Source organism: Rattus norvegicus, chromosome 2 (assembly GCF_021556685.1).
Source record: "Rattus norvegicus strain SHRSP/BbbUtx chromosome 2, alternate assembly SHRSP_T2T, whole genome shotgun sequence".
In the NCBI taxonomy this organism is placed as follows: Eukaryota; Metazoa; Chordata; class Mammalia; order Rodentia; family Muridae; genus Rattus; species Rattus norvegicus.
In genome coordinates, this window is record NC_141535.1 from 59,220,944 (window position 1) to 59,247,601 (window position 26,658).

General features: G+C 37.3%; 1 protein-coding gene across 4 annotated transcripts in view; it reads right to left on the bottom strand.

Moving 5' to 3' along the window:
• Positions 1-26,658, bottom strand: part of Nipbl (NIPBL, cohesin loading factor) — a 187,936-nt gene that overhangs the window by 89,831 nt on the left and 71,447 nt on the right. For all 4 annotated transcript variants that reach the window (NM_001427697.1, NM_001427698.1, XM_087618359.1 and 1 more), the window contains 1 exon segment: positions 1,345-1,486. In NM_001427697.1, the coding sequence (NP_001414626.1) occupies positions 1,345-1,408 (64 nt within the window). In that variant the 5' untranslated portion in view covers positions 1,409-1,486.

Consider the following 26,658-nt stretch of genomic DNA (forward strand, 5'->3'; position numbering starts at 1 on the left):
TCCATTGTATAATTACCAATTGCTCATGGCTTGGTTTTATTAATAAAACCACAAAATAATCAACTGTTGCTTCATAAAGTTTACCAGGAAGATAAGCATTAAAAATGTGTATAGCAGAGGTAAAAGGCAGAAAAAAAAAAAGGGAAGTCTGGCAGCATATATAATTCTGCATCCATACGTGTTGTGTTTTTGCCTCACAACGTGTAAAAAAAGACTAAAGCATGTCTCACAGTGTTCCTGCAGAGTTAGGATAATCCAACCACCTACTTTCCAGTGATACAAGTTTATACTTAACTGAAAATCCACAGAAACAAAACCCAGAGAGGAATTCTCAGCCCAGCTCAACAGTTCTGGAAGCTATATAAGTTATTTTTCATAGATTACAAAGTTCCATATCTAACAATGCTACAGAAAAGTCTTTATGTGTTTATTTGTTTGTTTTTCCTTTTCTACGCTCTAGTCCTACACTAGAGGAGGATGACCCAGGGACAGACACTGGGGCAGGTGCTGTGCCATTACCCAAGGAAAAGAACAGTTATAAGTATCTACCAAAATACGAACCCTTAAATGCTGTATTAACTAAGTTTCTAAGTACTGACAATAATTTTTAATACCTTAGTGTTCAGAGTAAAGTGGACTCTCATATGAATGACATGTCATCTGAACAAATTTTAACAGATAATTCAACCTGATAGTAAACAAATCAGCACCACTAGAATTTAGGTAATGTGGGCTATCAAATTCTCATTTGTGGAGGACAATTTCAGGTATGTTTTGTAAATGCTTTCTAAAAAAAGACCTTATTCTTGATTCTTTTTTTTTTTTTTCCTTTTTTTCGGAGCTGGGGACCGAACCCAGGGCCTTGCGCTTGCTAGGCAAACGCTTTACCACTGAGCTAAATCCCCAACCCCTTATTCTTGATTCTTAAGCCATGTTTCTTTATTTAGTTTTAGCAGCTCTTAAAGGTTTGTATCATTTTTCTAAGTTCTTTATTTATTTTTAATGAGGTCTTTAAAAATTACTACACTGGGGCTGGGGATTTAGCTCAGTGGTTAGAGCGCTTACCTAGGAAGCGCAAGGCCCTGGGTTCGGCCCCCAGCTCCGGAAAAAAAAAAAAAAAAAAAGAACCAAAAAAAAAAAAAAATTACTACACTATCATTTGTTTAGGAATCCAAAGAAGGATGAAGAAATTAAATTTATGTATTACGTGGAAACATTAATTTTTCTACTCCCATACGCATATATATTTTTCTGTTATATATGATATTAAAGGTAATTTTGTATCTCTAAAAATGACTGTTAGCAAAGAACAGAACTTAAATTAGATAGATTATCCATACTTACGGTCCGTAAGACTAGCGATCCCCGCAAGAGTAGTTATGGGGACATGGGGCATATCCCCATTCATCCTGAAGTTCTGGAATGGTGTTGCCTGTGAAGTATTTAGTTCAGGTGCCAGCTGTCATCACTTTCCATTTCCCAAACTCTGCAACACACACACAAAGAAAACCACATAATCACTGTGACACTATGTCAAACATATGAGTAGCAGAGGGATGCTTGATCATTTAGGAACAAAAACTGTAGCTTCTGTTTGTTCAATGTGTCTAACCAGTCACTTACAAATAGCACGTGCCAGACACTAAACAATGCAAAATGATTTGTAGACATTAAAGTCCAGGCCTCACAACAACAACCCAGGTACAGCAGAGTACTACTCTTTCCTACATTTTACTAACGAGAAAATTACAGTGAGTTTAAACAACTACTGGAGCTGTAATTTAAATGCCATAATCTGGCTCCAGAATCTGTTTCTTACCTTCTGGTAGATATACTGCCAGAGCAGGGTACTCTTTCCAAACTCTAAATACAATAAAACTTCTACTTAATAATCTGGCTTAAATTTCTTGTCTAGGTCCCTTTTCACTCTCTTAAATAGACTTTACCCTCCTGCCAAGACTATCTCATCAGATTCTTTTGGATCCTTGTGATTTGCTCTGTGAGACTTTTATTCGACTTTATTCTAAATCCTACTATTCAAGAACACTTTCACTCCACAGCCATTTTACCTTAGGATAACTGAATTTATGACATTTATTGGCCCAATATTTCCTTGATACATCACTATATATTCCTTTGTGACACACTTGATGTGTCCCGCCATTTGTACTTTTTTACTATTTGTTCACTTAGTGCCCCACATGTATTGTTGTATGCCTGTTATGACTGATATGTGTGCAGATCAGAATATACTCTGCAGAAGTAAAGTAGGCTCTTCCTTCCATCGTGAGGCTGGGGGTTGGTGCTTTGCCTTACTGAGCCATCTCACCTGTCCATCTCCCCCAGTTTCTTAAAGCATGGTCTCACTCCCAGATAGCCTCAAATTTGTGATTCTTCTGCCTATACTCTCAGGTTCTTGATTACAGTCAGGTACCAAGTCATGTGTAGCGTGTTTCCTATCATTCTTACAAGATTACTTAACTTTCATCCCTAAGTCTTTCTAACTGACTGCATGTTACTAATAAAAAAAAAAATCAATCATATAATCAGTATGAACAACATAAATAGGGAAAAGCATACATTAGTGTTCTCTCTCACTTCTTTTGTATGAATGTGTGTGTATGTATGTTTACCATGAAATGTCTGCTCGCAGAGGTCGGTCAGAAGAGGGTGTTGAATCAGAACCTGAACTACAAATGGTTGTGAGCCACCATGTGAGTCCTAGGAGCTAAACCCGAGTCCTCTGAAAGAACAGCAAATGCTCTTACTGCTGAGCTATGTCCCGATTTTTATTGCTTTTCAAATAACTTAATTGATTCAAATATTTAGTATTTATAATAAAATTCATCCCCTTTCTCTAAAAAAAGTATGTACATAAAAGATAACCTGAAAAACTGAACATTTCCCCCTTTCAATGTCCCCAGATTTTATCTGTTTCAATTTATGGCATCAGTAATATTTTTGTATGGAAGATAACATAACATTTCAATAATCTGTGCATTAGTTAAAACAAGCTTTTATTAAACTGCTTTGTATATGCTACATCAATTGCAATGCAAACAAGAAACCTACGTTGTTTTGTCTTTATTATATTTTATTATTAATATTGTTTTGGGTTTTTTGTTTGTTCGTTCGTTTGTTTTTTCAGTGCTGGGAACTGAAGCCTGGACCTCAATCAAGCCTCTATCACTGAGGAGAATCTGAGTTCCAATGAAGTCCCTGGACTCACACAGTAGGAGGAGAGATCTGAGTCCATGTCATTCTGACATGGGCACACATTGACACTCCCACCAAAAATATTTTTGTAAGTAGATATGCAGTACTAAGAATCTTTCCCCAGGTTTTAAATTAAAAACATAGGCAGACAAGTTACATAAAATATAGATGTATGTCTTGTCAGTTCCAGAGTAAACATCCATAGGACCATCCAACTCTTTCTAAAGGCAACAGCTATCCTGTCTTGTAATCTTTCCTTATCTTCTTCAATAATTTACACACACACACACACACACACACACACACACACACACACACACACATTAGTGGGCAGCTAAGTAACAACACACACACACACCTTTCCTTGATTGTCAACTAACAAAAATTTGTGGGTAGAAACCTACTAGAAGAAATAGCCCAGAAAACAATAAAGAAAAGATAAAATGACTACTGCCTGCACTTTAGCCCTGCTGCTCCAGTGTGGACTTCTCTTGTTAATCAATTTGATAGTCTAAGAGTCACTAAAGAGATTTTAGTAATACTACACATTTAGCATCAATAGCAAACACTTTAAAATGCAGAGCACAAACTAAAGCCCTGTACAGGTCACTAAAGAGCAATGTGCTTGTTTCAACTTGATGCCAATAGGAAAATTATAATGTACCCTTAGTAATTACTGGAAAGAAATCATCGAATGCAAAGTAATTACAGAACACTACAAAAATACCTTATTACTCATTTATAGTGCATTGTTGTACACATAAATTGCCATATTTAAGCAGACTTAAATCAGATGGGAACTTACAAACAGTAAGGAGAGGGTTCTACTGGGGGAGTACCTGACTTAATTCTATTTTGCTAAGTAACATACAACAGATCCAACGTCAAGCTAAGGATTTTAGCCTAAAAATGACCACATATACATTGGAAATATAATAAAGCTAACCACAAGACTGTACTTTTTCTTAGAGGTATGCATGCATTTCCATACTCTAACACCAGTTCAAATGGAATACAAAAAAAGGACAGACACAACAGTAGGCAGCAGGCTTCAACTACATCGTCAACAAATGGTCTCAGTCAAAAGTACGCTGCATCACTCAGCTATGTTAATTTCAGGAATCCAAGAGGATGTAGACAAGGATTTAGTGGAAGTAGACTTAGAATTTTAACTATAGACCCAGATTTTACAAAAGTAATTTGTGGAAGTGTCACTTTCTGTTAGAAAGTGATAAGTCTATGAAGATACAGTACTCCTAGGTTGACTACTGACTGCTCATTGTGACCATGAGATCAGGTTCTCCTACATGAGACTCTATCTTGAAAAAAGGAGGAGGGGGAGGAGAAGGAACATGTGTTGGCACATAATCTTACAAATCTACTGTAGTTCTTAGACCTGTCCATCTAAAGCTATTTAAATGTTACTAGAAATAATGCTAATACAAAATAGGAAAAACATTATGATACTAATAAATAAATCAACAAAATATACTAAGAAATAACAAATCTTAAGAATGGCTTGTAGTTTAATTAAAAGATTGCTTAATTATGGGAAGATATTACCTAGTAATTTAGCATGCTATAATGAGTCTGAAGGAACTTGTAAGTACTTGCCAAGAAATTTTTTAAAGACTCATATTTTATTCATTTATTTTCTCTTCAAACTTTATGATTCCCTCATGCAAGCAAAATAAATGCAAATAAAACTATTAGCAAAAGTTATAATAATATTCAAATTGGTATGAGTTTGCCCTAAAATATCTGATGGCAGAGATTTTTCAAGAGGACTTTCTATCTTTTAGCAAAGCCTGAAATATGCATGTAATCTTGCCTCCAAATTTTCCCTTTTAGAAAATATCCTTAACATCAACTGGAGAGATGACCCAGTCTGTGTAATGCTTGCAGCATAAGCATAAGGACCTGAATTTAACCGGAGCACTTGTGTAAAAAAATGAAACAAAAAGAAAAAAAAATCTTGTACAGGGGCTAGAAACACATCCAATTGTTAAGAACATTTGCTGTTCTTCCATAAGACCTGAGGTGGGTTCCAAGCACTCATACTGGGTGGCTCACAACCAACCACTTGTTACTCTAACTTTACAGCACCTGCCCATATCCCACCCCACCCCACCACAATTTTTTAAAGCCTGGTGTGGTAGAGTGCACTTATATTCCAGTGCTGAGGAGGTGGACATAGGTGGATTCCTGGAACCGACTGGCCAGTGACCATAGCCTACAGGGGCAACAAGAAAAATCTACGGTTAAAACAAAAGAAAAAAGAAAAAGTTGGTCTCAGTGAGGTGGAACACCATCCCAGCATTCAGAAGGCAAAAGCAGAGGTTAGTGAGTTTGAGGGCAGCCTGACTTACATGAAAGAAAGGAGGGAGACCAGAGGCTGTCCTCTCTATGAGTACACACCCACACTCGTATGCATGCTGCTGCACATAAGAATAGATCCTGAAGAACTAATTGTATACATGCCTTAACATATGTACACATATATCCACACAACATTGTAAACATTTCTGTAGTGAAAATTGGGCAGAAAAGATAACTGATGTTCATTAAACAGCTACTGTCTTACAAAATTGCTTACTTCAGTGTATCTTCATGTAACCTTTGATGACTAACCTGATATACAGAAAAGAACAAGAATTTGCCTGAGGTCATACAGCAGGAGCCATCCAAGCTATCAAACACACGAACATTTTGCATAACTAAAATGTATAATTAACATTGTCACAACATATAGCCAAAGAAGGAAAAAACTGGGATATTTAAATCCTTCTGCAGGGCAACCACAGACGCATTATTTAATATTTCTGTGCCTCGATTGCTTACCTCTGTAAAGTATAGGCCATTATTTTAATTTTGCTATGAGAAATGAGATGAATTAATACATGTAAAGATGTAAAATACTGTTGTTTGTCCTTGGCATGTACTAAGTTTCAATAAAAGTGAATTGCTATTTACTATATATTTTTCTGCACTTTGCTTATTATGCTATCTCAGACTATCATATTTAAACACACACACACACACACACACACACACAGAGACACACATGGTGCATTCTTTTTCTAATATTGTTGAATGGACAATTAATTAGATTTGAGGCCCAACCAGAGACCCACACTCCTTCCTGTTTGCATGTGTAGGGGTAGAGCCTCTGCTCTGGATCCCCACCCATTCAGGCACACACCGGATTCGCAGCTCGACTCTCCAGGTGTTCTGACACATTGGGGATCACAGGTGAGACCCCAAACCCTGCCCCAACACCTGGCCCAAATGGGATGCCCCCCAACCAAGATACCCCTCCCAGTCAGAGACCTGTGCTCCTGGTTTGCATCTGTGTGGAACAGCATCTGCTCTGAATCCCCACCCACTCAGCACACACCCCAGTTGCAGTTCAACAACCCAGGGGTTTTGACACATCCAAGATTACAGGCTCATAGGAGGAACAACAAGATCCAGTTAGAGACAGAGAGCCCAGTTAACACCAGAGATAACCAGATGGTGAGAGGCAAACACAAAAACATAACAGAAACCAATACCACTTGGCAACATCAGAATCAAGTTCTCCTGCCATAGCCAGCCCTGGATACCCACACACACCTGTAAACCAAGATTCAGATCTAAATTCTCATCTCATGATGATGATAGAGGACTTTAAGGACATAAGAAATACAAGACAACACAGGTAAACAAGTAGAAGCCCTTAAAGAGGAAATACATAAACCCCCAATAAAAAGGCATAGGGTAACAGACTAGATACATAAACACAATCCAGTAATTTGCTGCATATAAGAAACACACCTCAGACACTACCTAAAAGTAAAAGGTTGAAAAAAAATTTCCAAGCAAATGGTCCCAAGAAACAAGCTGGAGTAGCCATTCTAATATCCAATAAAATAGACTTTCAACCAACAATTATCAAATAAGATGGGGAAGGACACTGCATATTCATCAAAGGAAAAATCTGAACATATATATATATATATACATATACATACACACACATACATACACACCTCATATACAAGGGCACACACATTTGTGAAAGAAATGTTACTAAAGCTCAAGGCACACATCAAATCTCACACAATAATAGGAGATTTCAACACACTACTCTCATCAATGAACAGATCATGGAAACAGAAACTAAAAAGAGACACAGTGAATTAAAAGAAATTATGAACCAAATGAACTTAACAGATATCTACAGAACATTTCACCTTAAAACAAAAGAATATACTTTCTTCTCAGCACCTCATGGTACCTCTTAAAAATCGACCAGATAATAGGACACAAAACAAACTTCAACATATACAAGAACACTGAATTATTTCCATGTATCAGACCACCATGAACTAAGGCTAGTTTTCAATAACAACAAATACAAAAGAAAGCCCACATACACATGGAAACTGAACAATTACCCACTCAATGATAACTTGGTCAAGGAAGAAATAAAGAAATTAAAGACGTTTTAGAAATTAATAAAAATGAAGGCACAATATATCCAAACATGGCACACAATGAAAGCAGTGCTAAGAGGAAAACTCATAGCTCTGAGTGCCTCCATAAAGAACCTGGAGATAGCATGCAGTAGAAGTTTGACAGCACACCTGAAAGCTCTAGAACAAAAAGAAGCAAATACACCCAGGAGGAGTAGATGGCAGGAAATAATCAAACTCAGGGCTGAAATCAACCAAGGAGAAACAAAGAGAACTATACAAATAATCAACAAAACTAGGACCTGGTTCTTTGAAAACAAAGAAAGAAAGAAAGAAACAAACAAACAAGATAGATAAACCCTTAGCCAAACTAACTAGAGGGTACAGAGACAGTATCCAAATGAAAAGGGAGACATAACAACAGAAATTGAGAAAATTCAAAAAATTATCAGATCCTACTACAAAAGCCGATACTCAACAAAACTGGAAAATCTGGCTAAACTGGATAATTCTTGAGGCAGATATCAAGTACCAAAGTTAAATCAGGATCAAATAAACCATCTAAACAGTCTCATATTCTGTAAAGACCTAGAAGCAGTCGTTAGAAGTCTCTCAACTAAAAAGAGCCCAGGGCCAGATGGTTTTAGTGCAAAATTTTATCAGACCTTCAAAGAAGACCTAATACCAATACTTCTCAAACTATTCCACAAAATAGAAACAGAAGGAACACTACCCAATTATTTCTATGAAGTCACAGTTACACTGATACCTAAACTATAAAAAAGATCTAACAAAGAAAGAGAACTTCAGAACAAGTTATCTTAGGAATATTGATGCAAAAATGCTTAATAAAATTCTCGAAAACAGAATCCAAGGACACATCAAAATGTTCATTCACCATGATCAAGTAGACTTTATCCTAGGAAGGCAGGGATGGTTCAATATATGGAAATCCATCAACATAATCCACTATATAAACAAACTCAAAAGAAAAAAACCCACATGATCATCTCATTAGATGCTGAGAAAGCATTTGACAAAATTCAACATCCCTTTATGGTAAAAAAGTCTTAGAAAGATCAAGAATTCAAGGCCCATACCTAAATGTAGTAAAAGCAATATACAGCAAACATCAAACTAAATGGCTAGAAACTTGAAGGAATCCTACTAAAATCAGGGACTGGACAAGGCTGTCCACTCTCTCTTATCTATTCAATATTAACATTGTAGCCAGAGCAATCAGACAGCAAAAGGAGATCAAAAGGATACAAATTGGGAAGGAGGAAGTTAAGATATCCCTATTTGCAGATGATATGAATATATATATTCCCAAATATGAATATGTGTGTGTGTGTATATATATATATATATATATATATCTCCCAAAAATTCTACCAGACAGCTCCTACAATTGATAAACAACTTCAGCAAAGTGGCTGGATATAAAATGAACTCTAACAAATCAGTAGCCTTCCTCTACTCAAGATATAAATGAGCTCAGAAAGAAATATGGAAAACAACACCCTTCACAATAGTCACAAATAATATAAAATATCTTGGTTTGACTCTAACCAATCAAGTAAAAGATCTGTATGAGAAGAACTTCAAGTCCCTGAAGAAAGAAATAGATCTCAGAAGATGGAAAAGAACTCCCATGCTCATGGATTGGCAGGATTAATGTAATAAAAATGGCCATCTTGCTGAAAGCAAGCTATAGATTCAATGCAATCCCCATCAAAATTCCAACTCAATTCTTCATAGAGTTAGAAAGAGCAATTTGCAAATTCATTTGGAATAACAAAAATCCCAGGATAGTGATAACTATTCTCAATAATAAAAGAACATCTGGGGGAATCACCATCCCTGACCTCAAGTTGTATTACAGAGCATTTGTGATAAAAACTGCAAGGTATTGGTACAGAGACAGGCAGATAGATCAATGGAATAGAATTAAAGATCCAGAAATGAATCCACACACCTATGGTCATTTGATCTTTGACAAAAAGCTAAAACCACCTAGTGGAAAAAAGACATCATTATCAACAAATGGCGCTTGTTCAACTGGAGGTCAGCATGTAGAAGAATCCACATTGATTCATTCTTATCACCATGTACAAAGCTCAAGTCCAAGTGGATTAAGGACCTCCATATAAAACCAGATACACTGAATCTAATAATAGAGAAGAAAGTGGGGAAGAACCTTGAACACAAATAAAAACAATGACTTCATGAAATTCATAGGCAAATGGATGAATTAGAAAATATCCTGAGTGAGGTAACCCAGACCAAAAACAAACAAACAAACAAGAAAAAAGAAAAAGAAAGAAAAAAAAGAAAAGCCATACTTGGTATGCATTGCTGATAAGTCGATATTTGCCCAAAAGCTCACAATGCCCATGACAGAACCCACAGACCCCATGGAACTTAAAAGGAAGACCAGGGTGTGGATGCTTCAGTCCTGAATTGAGGTGGAAACAGGATGATTGCAGAAGGTGGGGGTGGGCAGGACTTGGGAGAGAAGAGAAGGAAAGAAACAAGGGGGGCAATATCTCGAAGGGATAGGGAAGAGGTATAGAAGGTCATGAATTCGAATAAAAACATGTAGCAGTAGGGGATGAGGAGCTGGGGATAGCCACTGGAGGGTACCAGACTTCAGGGAAACGAGAGGCTCCCAGGACTCAATGGGGAGGATGATTTTAGCCAAAATGCACAGAGCAGATCACCTCCAGTAGATAGGCATGGTCCCTGGTCCAGGGATGGGGCTACCCATCCATCTCAAAGTTTTCAACCCAGAAATGTTCCTGTTCACAGGAAGAACAGGGACAAACAATGGGGCAGAGACTGAAGGAAGAGCCAACCAGGGACCGCCCCACCTGGGGACTCTGTCCTCTCTGCAGACACCAAACACTGTTGCTGTTTCCAAGAGGCGCTTATTGACAGGAACCTGGTGTGGTTGTTTCTTGGAAGGTTCAGCCAGAAAACCTGTGCAGATGTGGATGCTTGGTGCCAACCACCATCAGACTGAGCTCAGGGACCCCGTGGGGAAACTGTTGGAAGGACTGGAGAAGTAGGTTGGGGGGGGGGAGTGCAATTCCATAGGAAGAACAACATTGGCCGGACCACCCAGTGCTCCCAGGGACTAGACCACCAACCAAGGAGTGTACAGGGAGGGATCCATGGCTCCAGATACATAGGTAGCAGAGGATGGCCTTGTCTGACATCAATGGGGTAGGGGATTGATCATGTGGAGTTTGATGCTGGAGTGGTGAAGGCTAGAGAGGGTGGGTGGGTAGGGGAGCACTCTCATAGAGACAAAGGAGAGGGAGGAGAGGACAAATGTGGGAATGGGGGGTTTGAGGAGGGGTAACCAGGAAATGAGATCTCATTTGAGATTTAAATGAATGGGATGATTAATAAAATAGGAAAAAAAGTTAGATTTGACCAATAGTTCATACAAACCTAACCAAGTATTCTCTGAGTTGTTCATGGACTCCAGCACTATAAACATTTCTGGACTATTTGGTCCTTCATGATGAAGTATCTGATACCAATTTTATGTCACAAGCACTATTCTATACAAACAAAAGGGACATTTTAAAGAATCCTAGATAGAATATGAAAGGTGCATTCATAAACATGGTGACCAATCATATGATTAGAAAGGAAAGTCTCCAGGAGTATAAGATACAATGATGATTCTCTCCTGCCCATATCCTTGCTATAAACAACTCAAGATTTCACTTAGGAGAAACATAGTAATAAAAAAGGGAGAGCATGAGAGAATGAAAATAAGAGGTTCTGTGAGGAAGCTACAGTGTTAGTATGTAATGGCACAGTTTTGGACTTAAATAATCTAGATTAAAATGTCAATGTAAGATTTAACTGGATTTCTAAAGTACTAAGCTGGTGATTAAGAATTTGGACAAAGTTAGTGAGAATTATAGTTATGCTAGCTCAATGGTAGTGTTATTGACTAGCCTGCCCAAAGCCTTAGTACAATCAGTGCCAGCACCTCAAAAATAACTAACTCACTCACCCCCATAAGACTGAGGATTAGTTCAGGAAGCGATCTATTCATAACACAGATAAAAATACAGAATGTTTCAAAAACTGGAGCTTTTCAGCACTGACATGATCCTACAAGGGGAAATTCCATCGCTGACATCATGTGACACTGATAATTACAGCAACCTGAGTTTGATCCTGTGTAATGGTAGAAAAGCTGAACTGACTGTATGAGCTTCCTCTGACCTCCGCACATGTGCCATGGCACATATGCATGGCATACACAGACACACAGACTAAATCAGTAAAGCACAGGCAGAAAAAAAAATACTGTTTAAATTACCTTCAGGCTGTGTGCATATGGTATAAGGAAACATAATGAGTTTTTATGATCAGACTTGGGGTTTATCCTCAAAATACCTTACTATGCATATACAAATATTCCCAAACTAAAACAAAACAAAGAAACACCACACTTAAACATTGAAATCCATAACAGCTTTGACACCAAGCAGTTTGGATAAAGGCTGCTAAACCTGCAAGAGGAAGGTAACACTGCAGTAGAAGTTTGTTTTTAAATACTTCCTACCTGCCAGGCACATATATGTATCTCTCCTAATTATAACATTAGACGGTTATTATAACAATTATTTTTATTCTCCAGATTAAAACTTAAGTCTTAGACCTGAATAGAGTTATAGCTATATGGGTAGTTAAACAGAGTTTGAGTGTTCCTTTTCTTTCATGCTTATGATATCTATCGACCTACCTACCTACCTACCTACCTACCTACCTACCTACCTACCTACCCACCTACCTATTTATGTATTTTGAAGATAGGATCTCCTTATGTAGCTGAGGCTGGCCTTGAACTCAATAATCTTTCTGCTTCAGCCTACCAAGTACTAGGATTACAGGCCTCTGTTACCACAATTAGCCTGAATTCAGGTATTTCTAAGCTAATTTTATATTCCTGGGCATAAGAAAGGCTATAATGCAAGAAAACAAGGATGCACTACAGGACTAGAGTCTAGCCAAAGAACAGAATACAAATGTCTGATGCTGCACTTCAAATTCTTCACTTCTATGTGATTATATGATTGTTTTCTTTCTTTCTTTTTTCCCGGAGCTGGGGACCGAATCCAGGGCCTTAAGCTAAATCCCCAACCCCTAATTGTTTTCATCTTTGATCCAAATTTCATAAATATGGTCTATTTAAGTAACTAATGGTTTTCTTCTTTGTTAATGCAAACTTTTTGGGTAGGTGTAGGAAAGATCCAAAACTCGCATATTTTAGGGCTAGGGAGAGGGCTGAATGAGTAAACTTAGACTGCTTGTAAGCCTAGCACTGGGTTAGGCATAGATGAGTAGATCCTGGAGGGAAGAGCCAAGTGGGGCAGCCAAGCAAAGTCTAACTGACAAGCTCAAAGGTCACTAAGAGATCCTGCTTCAAAAAGTAGGAAGTTTTGAAGACTTCTCCATATCAACCACTGGTCTTCATTCACATCTGCATGGGAAGGACACACACAGGCACACACATACAGGTTCATATTATTTGATTACTTTAGTTAATACTACATTTAATTTTATAAATGGCCTCCAATCCATTTGGAAAATATGTGGGGTATAAATCTTGAAAAGCTACAGGTTAGGTAAGTAAATGTACATTGCACTACTTAATCATTTCACGTAAGTCAGACTCCGTTCTGACTCCATTTCTCTATCCCCTGCTAAAGAGTAGAGTGCTTCACAATTTTATCCATCATGGATGAACAAATCTTTCTCAAATCCTAGCTCAAAATCAAAGTCATCAACCAGCACCTCCTGTGAAAACCTACTTGCTTTTAAACATTTCTACTTCTCTAAAGAGTTCCAAATTATCACCATTCAGTAAGAAAAGTGTAAAATGGCAGAAAGCTATGTTGGGACATCTGCTTCTTCACTTTTAGTAGCCCCTGCAGCCAACACAGTACAGAAGAATGTTTATGTATACATGCCTAAATCATGCAGCTTTATGTTAATATGTATAGTGAAATGGACACGCGCAACATAGAAAGGTACACTTATGTTACTGAACTTATTATATCGGGAAAAGTTATCGCTACGCAAATCAGGTTGGGGTTTTCAGTTTTCCAAAAGCAGTTTATAAAACAAAGTTGTGCTCGCTAAGGAACAAAACAATAAATATTTGCCTTGATATTTGCTTGCAATATTTCCTATCCCCAATTATTTCATCTGAATTGACATTAAATATTTACAGCCAAATATAGTTAGAACCAAGTAGTTAGACAAAGTCTAACCTTCTCAATATTTAAACATACAAACTGCATCAAGAAAAACTAGTCTTAAATCCCAGAATAACTTTAAAATTCATAGCATGGAGTTTTGGGGTACAGCTCGGTGGAATGGGTGATGAGCACACATGAAGCCCACGGTTCCATTCCTAGCACCTGATAAATAGGGTGTAGTAAGCACATGCTATTAGTAGTAAGCACATGCTATTAGTAGTAAGCACATGCTAGTAATTCACTTGGGAGACAAGCAGGAGACCTGGGAGTTCAAGGAAGCCCTCTGCTACACAGGGCTATAAGAGACCCTGTCTCAAAATAAGTAAGTAAGTAAATTAAATTAAAAAGATTTCAAAGAAGAAATGTCAAAGTGCTACTATGGTTTGGTTTGCTAGGCTATCTTCCCCCAACATAAAAATAATTTGTCTTTTTAATGTTGCAAAAGAAATATACGCTCTGCTCCCCCAAATTAAGACTATCATAAAAAGTTGTTTCTTAAACAGAGATGTTATTAGAGTGCAAAATAAAGCCACTATTTTATTTCTCTTTGATTAAGTTTTGGTTTTAATAGTGTAACAGTAAAGAATTAGCTCTCGGGTCTGAACAATATGAAATTTAATCTGCAATCTAAGAACTCCACAAGAGGGCACACTTTCAACTATTGTAAGTGGGAAAGTAAAAAACTCAGACTTAATAAACTACTGTGAGGAAAGTTGGCCAATTTTTTCCAAACTGATGACTCAACATCATTAGAAAGCAAGAAATGATGAAGTGTGTAATGTTTTGTTTAAGCACTCACACAGCAAAGCCTTTGTTTTGATGCATGCAAAATTAAGAAAACCTTGGATATACAGTAACTTTTGTGTTATATTAAATTACAAACAGTCTTAGCCTTGTGGGAGCATCTAACTGTCTTAAAATCCCCCTTCTTGAGCCGAAGGGGTTTGCAACTCCTCAGGAAGAACAATAATATCAACCAACTAGACCCCTCAGAGCTCCTAGAGACTAAACCACCAACCAAAGAATACACATGGAGGGACCCATGGCTTCAGCAGCATATGTAGCAGAGAATGGCCTTGTCGTGGATCAATGGGAGGAGAGGCCTGTGGTCCTGTGAAGGCTCAGTATAGGGGAATGGCAGGGTGAGGGGTTGGGATAGGGGGTTTCCAGAGGGGAAATTGGGCAAAGGGATAACATTTGAAATGTAAATAAATAAAATATCCAATAAAAGAAAAGAAAGAAAAGGATCCCTTCTCTCTTCCCCTTCCCTACTCCTTGTTCCCCCACCCTGTCCCCCATATTTTGGAGACAGATTCGCAGTATCTTGTCAGACTAGCTTAAGGGAACACTGTCATGCCTACCTTTGACCTATAAACCTTTACAAGAAACTGTGGCTACTTTGAGTTTTGATGTTAACGTAGCACAGATCTGTGTGCAAGTTATTAATTAATACATCTCACTGTGACAACAAATGGGATGAGATTCTGATATTTTAGTAAATTTTAGTTAAAGAGATAATATCAAAGGCTGAAGAAATGGCTTAGTAGTTAAGAGCATTGGTTGTTCTTCCAAAAGATCCCATGTTTGAGTCCTAGTATTCACACTGAGGCTTACAACCACCTGTAATTCTAGTTCCAAGGGACCTAATTTCCTCTTCTAGTTTCCATGGGCACACCCAAATACAAGGTGCACAGACATGCATGAAGGCAAAACATCCATATACATTTAAGATCATTAAGAACATTTCCTGGTCCCCTTCTTCCTGGATGAGTGAAGAGATGATTAAATGTTGATGTCAGCATCCTTGAGCATATTCAGATGAGCTTCTGCTTCTGTTGAAAAGGATGCTGTGTTTGATTGTGGTCCGAAGCTTTGAAGCACTACTTGGCATCTCCTTCCTTGGAGGTCTCACTGTTTAAACATAACAGATTTGATAGCTTGTTGGTAAGGTGAGGTCCAGCTTGTCTCCACTAGGTCATCTTCATGTGAATCCGGTGGTTATACGGTTTTGTTCTAGGGATATTTCATTTTTTTAATAACGGTTTTAGCTGACATTCATGGAGAGAATGAATCCTTAGAAGTGTGCCACTAGTGAAAGGAAATCCTGTCTAGAGTATGTTTCTTTACAAAGCTGTGTCACACCATCCTTTGGGCCCTCTGCTGGAAAAGTAGAATCAAGTCTCAAATAATGCCTTTTAAATTGTATCCTCTAGTATTATAGATGTAGGACAGTACTGTATCATACCTCTGTGGATGTAAAATAGCTTGTACCTGCTTTATGATACGTAGTAGTGACCGTGCTTTATCAGAGCTGTTTTTAATGATGTTGCTCAGAATGTTTTCTTTCCAGATGATGATTGAGAAGCTAATTTAAAAAAAAAAAAAATGGTGCCAGGTACCACAAGAGTAACAGAACTGTGCTGTTTTCTCGGGTTTTGTTTTTTTACTTTTTTTTTTTTAATGGAGTGTGCTGGATGTCTCTACAGTTTTGTTCAGATGACTGCAGAACCTGGAAAAGCTGTTGCTGCTGTTGATGCATAACACACTGCTATTATTGGTCTTTTTATATAAATATAAATATATATATACAGTTATATAATTTGAATTTTTTGAAACTTTAGCTGTGCTGTCAACTTTGGAAAAAAGTATCCCCGTTTACTGTGTTGAGTTGGCACTGTACAGAAATTAACAGCCATATTGGTCTAGAAATGTTGAACTTAAATTAAGTTTTTTCTATTTGTACAGGGGTAACACACTGTATTAAATATGTAAGGTCTTATATACGTGGGTTTGATTACAAAAACTAATAAAGTATTCTCTAAATTTAAAAAAAAAAAGAACATTTCCTGGAAAAAAAAAACTTTTAAAGACTACAAACTATACACAAAGCTATCATATATTACATGCACATAATCTCTCTCTCCCTGCTCTAAAGATACCATTCAAGCAATCCTTTCGTCCAATTTTTCTTACTACTGAATCATTCTAATCGGCAAGACATACCTATCTGGTGTTAAATGTTCCTTATTCCCAGTGAAACAAAATGGAAACTGGTGCCCTAGTTATTACTTAGTAGTTCTATTTATTTCCCCAGAGTTCTTCGGCTGTCTATCTGCACCTCGACTTTTCTTGAACATTTATATATTCACTCACATCACTTCTCCAAATGCCTCACAACAGTCAGTTATCAAAATGACATTGTTAACTCAATGAACAAGCAAGCCTCAGGCCCACATAGTTTGTCCCAACAATCAACATACCTGACCCCTCTCTTCTCCGAGTAATTCTTCCCATATCTCCCAGAACAACAGTGCGGACTGTGTATGCTCCTCTTGGATTCCTACTCTGCTCTCCTTTGCATTTTCCTACCCTCATTCCCCTAGAGATCTCCTTCGGGCTGCAGTTTAAAAAACAAATAAAAATCACCACGTCTATGCTGCTAACTCTGATTTCTGCACACTTCAACTGCCTAACCAGTTATTTCTCCTGTGTGTGTGTGTGTTGTGTGTGTGTGTGTGTTGTGTGTTGTGTGTTGTGTGTGTTGTGGTGTGTGTGTGAATGAATGAAGGATTTAACTGTTCTGGGTTGTAGTAATTTCCTTAGTCCACAATATATGATAGAGGATTAATGTTTTTATTGGTGAAATGATCAAGAAAAGAAACCTTGTCACATCAACAGAGGATTTTTGTTGTGGAAGAAATCTAAGCAAAATTTATAAGTACAGGAAAAAAGGGATGCAAAAAGCAATTCTCAATTATGTTTTAAAACATTTCTTTTATGGTGTTTTGAAGTAGAATCCCATGTCTTTCCTGCCTGAGCCTCCCGTACGGGACTATTCACCACCTAGCTTTCAAACTACATTTTAACACAATTAGCTATTACACAGAAAGAGAAAAACAAACTGAATAAAGCCCTTTCCATTTAAACTGTAATATTAAATTATCTGGACTCAGTGCAGTAATTTAACTTCTCTTTACCACTATCAGATTATATTAAGCATATTTAATTCTGGACAATTAACTTACAAGTTGCCTTTTTTTTGTTAATTTTCCAAGTGTGAAAGAAATTTCAGCACCTATGGGGAAACTGAAGGCCCACAAGTTTAAAAAAAAAATGAAATTAGATATCTATCTTTGACCTACACAAAAATCAACTATACATAATCAAAGAATTCAATGTGAAAGCTGAAACACTAAGACTGCTAGAAGACATTGGTAGCTCGAGAACTGGCTCTCATAGTACTTGGAAGAAGTAATCAAGTGTCCATGGGAGAGAAAGAATCAATATATAGCAATTAAGGCCTATGATGGACAAACTGGACCTCATAAAGTAAAGCACGTAAGAACCAAGTAAGGAGCAAGGCTGCAGAGAATTTTGCCAGCTATGCATCTGCTTGAGGATTAATATTCAGAACCATAAAGTACTCAAAAAGAATCAAGAAAAGTAAGTAAGCAGCATACAGGAGGCAGAGGAATCTTTAAGAGTTCCTGAACAGCTAGAACTTCATAGTGAGACCCTGTGTCACCAAGCCAAACCAACAAAACCAAAACCAAAAAACAGCAAAACAAAAACACAGCAACCAAATTAAAAAGTGGTGTGTGTGTGTGTGTGTGGTGTTCTTGAAAGAAAATAGCTATGAAATGCAATTAAAAGTGTTGAATATCCTCAGCTATTAGGGAAATGCAAATTAAAACTACTTTGGGATTTCATCTTATCTTATTCAGAATGGCTAAGGTGAAGAAAACAGCTGGAAACAAATGCTGGCAAGGATGTGAGGAAAGAGGAGCAATTATTCACTGGGTAAGATCGAAATTGGTGGAGAATCCCAGGGAAAGCCCCAAAAGCTAAAAACAGATCTATTATGTGCCCTAGCTGTACCACTCCTCTTCAGGTTTCTCTGTCTCTCTGTCTGTCTCTGTGCCTCCCCCTCGCCCCCTCCCCCTCCCTCCCCACCTCCCTCCCCACTCCCTGCTTCCAAGACAGGTTCCATTATGTAGCCAACTCCCTCTGTGGACGAGGTTGGTCTTGAGCTCAGATGACCTGGCTCTGCTTCCCGAGTGCTGAGATTAAAGAAGTGTGCCACCACATCTAGCTGAAGTTCCTTTCTTATTTGTGGACCCACCCTAGCTCTGAATTCATAGACCCAAGTATACAATCCAGAATAACCTGAAATATAAGTTAAAAAAAAAAAAAGACCACAGCAAAGACACAAATGCAATGACAAGGGAATGGGAAAAATTGGGGATGGGGAGATGGCAACAGAGAGAGGGGAATAAAACATAGCACCAAGGATGGTTGAAAAGCCACAGGGAATCATAAGATCTTATGTTCAGTTAAAATCATAAACACACATGTATAGTAATATATAAATACATATACGTATAATATATACATATAATACAGTAATATATAGATACACATTTCCTCTTCCCTGTCTATCTCCAAACCATCCTACATAATATATCTCCTTCTTGCTCTCTTTCAAATTCATGGCATTTATGGCCTTATTCTTTTAATTGTTGTTTTACACACACACACACACACACACACACACACACACACACACACACACACCCCAACCCAAAATAGAGCATATATGGCTGGCTAAATCCAAACAAGCTCTGAAACTGAAATTGTCACAGTTTCAAAATTGCATTAATATAACACCTACTCTATTGAATCTGGTAACTTAGCAACAGAGTACATCACAGTGTCTGTTGTGTCATCGCTGAGACCTGAGGATCACATTGCCTGCCTTAGCACAGAGTATCATACATAGTACCTACATATCACTAGTTTGGTAAGAGATCAAAATTCAGAAATCAAACTATGGTTTCTGTTGAAAGCATATTGCTTTTATACCACCATAAAAATCAAAAGCCCTTAAACTGCACTATCAAAAACTGTAGACTGCTTCTACATGCTTTTTATACTGAGCAAAATCAAAAGTTTAGACTGGCAGATTTAGAACTTTGCAGTATAGTATAACTAGCAGGTAGAACATTTCTAGTTTAAAAAGTGTTTTAACATATTTCAGGTTGAGGAGATAATTTTGATATGAATTTAAACATGTGAAACACTACCATGATCTTTATTAAGAATTACCAATTGTTTACATTTTGTCTCATCTATTTTAATGCTCACAATCTCTCCTCTTTGTCTGTATGCCCAGAAGCATACACATGTTTATGTATCTACTGAGCAATTTGAAAGTGAACCTGAGACACGAAACTCCACTTCTCTAAATATTTTTGTATGTACCAGTTTAGAACAACATTCTCCAACCTGGAACCACAGGCAGGCTAGACATGTTGGTCCCCTAGAAATAGCATAGTACAAATGAACATGCCCAACCCTGCAAATGTTTTTCAAGCTTTCAGTCATGCCATACCCACTCACTTCAGTAGTAAAAGACCTGTGGCCACACTGAAAACCAAGGGGAAGGAAAACAGTTCCGGCTTTTTTTGAGGTAGGAGAAATGCACCTAGATGTTAACATGTGAAGGACCAGGTTACTGGTAGGAACAAGGAACTAGAACTATTCATGCAATTTATAGAGTCTGGATGCTGAGTGCCCAAAGCCTTCTGGAGCAAGAGCCAGTGCATACTTTCATTAGTCTTCATGGGATTTTGATACATGCTAAAATCTGAAAGTCACTAAGTTCCATAGATTGTTGGGCCTTAGCACTAAAATTTCTTACTCAGGAGGTCTCATGTAACATCCCAAAACATATTTCTAAAAATTTCCTCAAATAATACCAATGCAGTTGATGCATGGACCATACTATTGGGAAAGAGAAGAAAAAAATTCTGGTGAAATGTCATTTGTAACAGTATTTTATAGTTTGATAGAGAAGCAGGAAAAACAAGTAGAAAGGAAAACAGATGCAAAAATTGCTTAGCAGGCTTAAGACCCAGATGGACAGAACCACATATAGGTTAAAATAAAAATGGTCAGGGAACATTGCAGAAAATCTATGTGTTATATTAATGTAGTCCAATTGTGAGTGAAAGCTAAGGAAGCCACAAAGGATTTTATAATAATAAAAAGAATACCCCAGAGTTAGAACCCACTCTGTGGCCACACTATGGAAGATGAGGAAAGCTACAAACTGTGGGCAGGGAGGGAGAAGAAAGCAATCACAAAGGAGGGAAAGACAGGGGAGGGAAAGGAGATGGCAGTGGGAGGGGAGGAGGACATGATCTGGGTTATTGCGTGGGGGAAAAGGACTGAAGCCCCGAGGGCCAGCAAAAAGAATAGAAACAGGCAACCTTGGGAGGTTGGGAAGACACTCTAGAGTATATCAGAGACCTGGGAAGTGAGAGACTCTCAGGACTCCAAGGGGGAACCCTAGATAAAAGGCCCTACAGCGGGGAGAAGGAACTTATTGAAACCACCTCCAGCAGAAAGACAGGGCATCAAGCTTGCTACCAAGCTCTAACCCAAAATTCTTCCTGTCTGAAAGAAATGCAGGGATAGAAATGGAAAAGAGCCTGAGGAAAAGAAGGTCCAGTGACGGGCTGGAGAGATGGCTCAGCGGTTAAGCGCACTACTGCTCTTCCAGAGGTCATGAGTTCAATTCCCAGCAACCACAGGGTGACTCACAATCATCTGTAATGAGATCTGGTGCCCTCTTTTGGCCTGCAGTCACATATGCAGGCAGAATGCTGTATATAAAATAAATAAATCTAAAAAAAAAAAAAAAAAAAGAAGGTTCCAGTGACAGGCCCAAAGTGGGTTCTAGCTCAAGGAGAGGTCCCAAGACTGAGGCTATGGGACATTCACAAAAAGGGAGCTACCATGACTGCCCTCCAAAAGACACAACAAGCAGCTGAAAGAGTCAGATGCAGATATGTGCACCCAACCAATGGACAGAAGCTGCTGACCCCTCTGGCTGAATTACAGAAAAGCTGAAGGAAGCTGAGGAGGAGGGCAACCCTGTAGGAAGACCAGCAGTCTCAACCTGGACCCAAGGGATCTCTTAGACACTGGATCACCAATCAGGCAGCATACACACCAACACATATACACATATACTGGAACTGGGCTCAATCAGAGAAGATGTACCTAATCCTCAAGAGACTGGAGGTCCCAGGAAGTTTAGAGGTCTGAGGGTCTGGGGGGTGGGGGAGATCCTTAAGATAGGGTTGGGGGGAGGTGCAGGGAGGAGGTATGGGATGTGGAACCCTCTGGGGGTGGACAAGGAGGGGAATAAAATATATATATATATATATATAGATATAGATATAGATAGATAGATAGATAGATAGATAGATAGATAGATAGATAGCCAGGTTTGTAAGCCTAGCATTTCAAGATCACCCTTGGCTATACGGTGAGTTAAGTCAGCCTCATCTACATAAAGCCATAGCAAAACAACAAAGCAAAATAGAAAGGAAAAAGAAAAAAAGCTAACCGCCTAATTAACTATTCCAGTTCTATATAGATGCCTTGGGCAAAATACAGTAGTACCCTGCAAAATAAGACTGATATTGCATGATGATAATGAATGAGTGGATTTGTAAAACCAGTGCTACTAACTACAGATAAATGTTGTATGTAACATATACAATTTTGAAGATCTGAAAGCAAAAAGCTGATGAAACAACTTATACTAGGCAATATTTCATAATGTCATATTGTTCAATTGATCTTTGCAGAAAGAAATATTACAGATGAACAAATTTATCAGGCTGCTTAGCTAAAGACGACCTATACATAGCCCATATTCTGAGGTCTACATGAGGGAGAAAGAATCTTATCTACTGGGAACCATGTACCTTGCTAGTTACTTAGATTATTTTTCTTTCATTTACTGTTCACAACAAGTAAGTTTCATCCTAATTTTAAATGTGTAAAACAAATAAATTCAAACAAACTACTATCCAAATATAAAACTATCAAGACCAGTAAAAGCAGTTTATCACTCAATTAAAAAGAAAAGCAACTGAAACAGCTTTTATAATAAAAAAGACAATCTCACATTTAGTATCAGGCATACAAACTAAAACTACATTGAGACAGCTAGGTTTTAAATCTTGCCCACCACATTAGTGACAAACAGCTCTTGTTGAAGACTGTGGCAAAATAGGCACTATCACTTTTGGTTAGAAAGCAAAATGGAGCTGAATGTAGCAATATATAATAAAATTATATGTGTTTAAGCTAGGCACAGTGGATCGTGCCTGTAATCATTGCTACAGGAGGACCAGACAAAGGACTATGCATTCAAGCACATCTGGGCAGCATTTTGTCGTTCTTCCTTTCCTTCCTTCTCTGACTTTGAGATAGCCTTATGCAGCTGAGGCTGGCTTGAACCTGTGATCTGCACGGCTCATTCTCTAGAATGTCAGGATTACAGGTGTATGGTATCATATCCACATAGCCTAGTGCATAGGAATCTGAAATGTGCACTCTGAAATATTATAAAACAGTTAAACACACACACACACACACACACACACACACACACACACACACACACACACCTATACCTGAAAGGACCTCTACTAATATGGAATAATTTCTAGGATATAATAAGTAAAAAAGCAACATATTACAAAGTATATACAGAATGTCACTTCTTCTCTAATGAAGGCGAATTAAGAATATAGATGGGCAACTGCTTGATTAAAAAACAAAACAAAACAAAACAAAACCCTTGAAACTATTAGGAAAAACAGGTCAATGAGACCCAGAGTGTAGCTTCTTAGTATAATTTTGACTTTTTTAACTATACATGCTAGATATACTCAAAAGGTAACATTAATAGAGAAGTAAACCCTATAGCCAAATACAAATAGCAACAAATGAACTTAGCTATATATTATTTCTACACAAAGAAAAAAATTACTTCTAAGAACTTTGAAAACAATAATTGTAAATTTTCTGAGTTCAGTAAGATGAAATAGACTCCTTTCCTTCTTAAAAAAAACTCTACTGGAAATATGTAAGTGTGAATTTATTATAAGGAAGGATATATATCCAGAGGAGATCATCTTGGGTATAGGATAGAGCCTTTATCTAATGGAAGACATTCAGCTAGGATCTATTTTAAGGACAAATAAATGAAAAGAAAATTACCTAGAAAAGAAAAAAAAGCTTACCCAGACAGTTTTGTACCGGCAGGGTTGCTGATACAGTAACTCAATGTTGTGTCTTAGGAGACAGGAAGAGCCAAAGCTGAGACCTGATGGGTAGAAGTGACAGGATGGAAGGAAGATGGTCTAGGTGGCTATGAAAAGCCCCAGTTTGAAAATGACAGGCTCCAAGAACAAAACTGTACGGAGTACGTTAGTGGGAGTGCAGACTAAGTAAATTAGACAACTGTAATGCCCAGCTGACAGTCCACACAGCAGTAAGTAGGGTCAAGACAAAAGTGTTTTGTTTTGTTTTTAAATGAAATCAAGGAACTCGTGTGTTAGGCAAGTGCTCTAGCATTCTCTCGAGCCTAGGGTCAAATTTTTATTTCAAAATCAAAGACCCAGAAGAGAACAAAAACAAGAGAACAAAACCAAATCTATTATATTAATTAAAACAGCAGACAATGTGTAAATAAGTTTTAACCTCCTAATCCCAACACTTGGGGGCTAAGGTAGAAGGATGATGAGGTCAGGTTCAACTTGGCTTATAATGACAATAAAAAAATAAATAAAAGTAAGAGCAACACATTTATGAACTATTTAGGAAAAATATCCACTATTACTTCTGGTATCATGGGTTAACTGGGAATTTATAAGTAACTCTGAAACAAATACAACAGAAGTTAGTAAAGGTTATGGTACTACACTTGGGCAGATGGAAACGTCACTGGATACCTGTGTGAATAACTAACTACAAAGGCAGAACCTAGACCTGACAACACCACAAATTCAATAACACAAAACAGTCACAATTATCAAGGCATAAATAAAACCTGTGATTATTTAGAAAAAAGTCTTTTAAAACTTAGCTCTCATTTGAGGTAAAGGAATTATTTTCCCCAGTGCTATAAAGGAATAAACTTGACTATGAAAGCATTTGTAATAAGTTAGGATAGGGGGTCTAAATAAACTCTATAAAGTAGATTTTAAAATCCACATAGAAACTTGGCACCTAAAAAAATATTTAATATAAAAGATGACAGTAAAGAAAAAATGGAAAAAGTATAATCAGAAAGTATCAATAATCGCACCAAACAGGAAGAGAATAAGCACTCAAAAAGCAGATATGAAGCAGCAAGACATTTACATACTTCTACAAAAGACACAAGAAAGCTGAAAGTAAAAGAAGTTATTCCATACACATAGTAATAATATGAAAGCAGGAGTGGCTATGCTGATAGAATACAAAACGGCCTGCAAGATAAAGAATTTAAACTAAAGACAAAGAGGGATATTTTATGATAATAAAAGAATCAACATATCAGGAAGCATTTATAAGTAGATTAAAATAGATTAAAAATAAAACTACCAAAACAGGAACAACAACAACAACAACAAAAAAGGATAAACCTAAACGATGAAAAAGAATTCTGAAAATTCAGAATAACGTTCCTTTAAAGAGAACAAAAGCACACCATAATACATTCCACATGTTAAGCCACAGACTAAAGATCAATACATTTATAACTGAGTGTGACAATAAAGAATAAAATCAAAATCCATAAAAAAAAAGAAATCTAGGAAAACCCACCAAAGAAGAAATTACAATGGAATTTAAATATTTTGCACTGAGTAAAATCACAACACATCAAACTTCATGAGATGCTAAGGCAATGTTCACAGGGAAAGTCATGGCTTTAAATACCTATACAGATTATGCATTCCTTATAATAAGCTACATCCTCACCATCAACCTGTTAGTCACAAGTCCTTCTAAGCTTCCAAACTTTAAGAAGCTAGTAAAAGAGCAAATTAAGTCTAAAGTGAGAAGAAAAAAAATACATGGAAAACAGAACGGAAACAGTGAATTTTAAAAGTGGGTGTTTTAAAACAGCCCCTAAAACCTGACAGTTCCTTCTACAGAATGACCAAGAAAACAAAAGGAGACATGAATTATAAAAAGCAGAAATGAAGACTACTGATCTTTTGAAATTAAAAGAATACTTTAAACAAATTAGAAAATTTATAAAGAATTCTCAAAATGACAAATTACATAATATGACTCAACAAGACAGAAAATCTAATAGGCCCAATGGATAATAGATCTGAATAGCAAATAAGTTTCACCAATGAAGGTTATAAAACAAATAACAACAGTAATTTTTAAATATCACTTTCAGAAAATATAAGGCAATACTAACTTTCATGAAGCCAGCAAAGCCAGGCAAATACATAACAAAACTTCAAACCAATAGCCCTCATAAAATGAGACATAAAAATAATCTAAATTGTTGTTTCTTTAAAAAAAAAAAACTAAACTACTGAATTTAATATTTCTGAGAAACTACCCTGAGATTCCACCTCACACCAATCAGAATGGCTAAGATCAAAAATTCAAGTCACAACAGATGCTGGTGAGGATGTGGAGAAAGAGGAACACTCCTCTATTGTTCATGGGATTGTAAGCTAGTACAACTACTCTGGAAATCAGTCTGGTGGTTCCTCAGAAAATTGGACATAGTAATACATGAGGACCCAGTTATAGCACTTCTGGGCATGTACCCAAAAGATGCTCCAAAATATAACAAGCACACATGCTCCACTATGTTC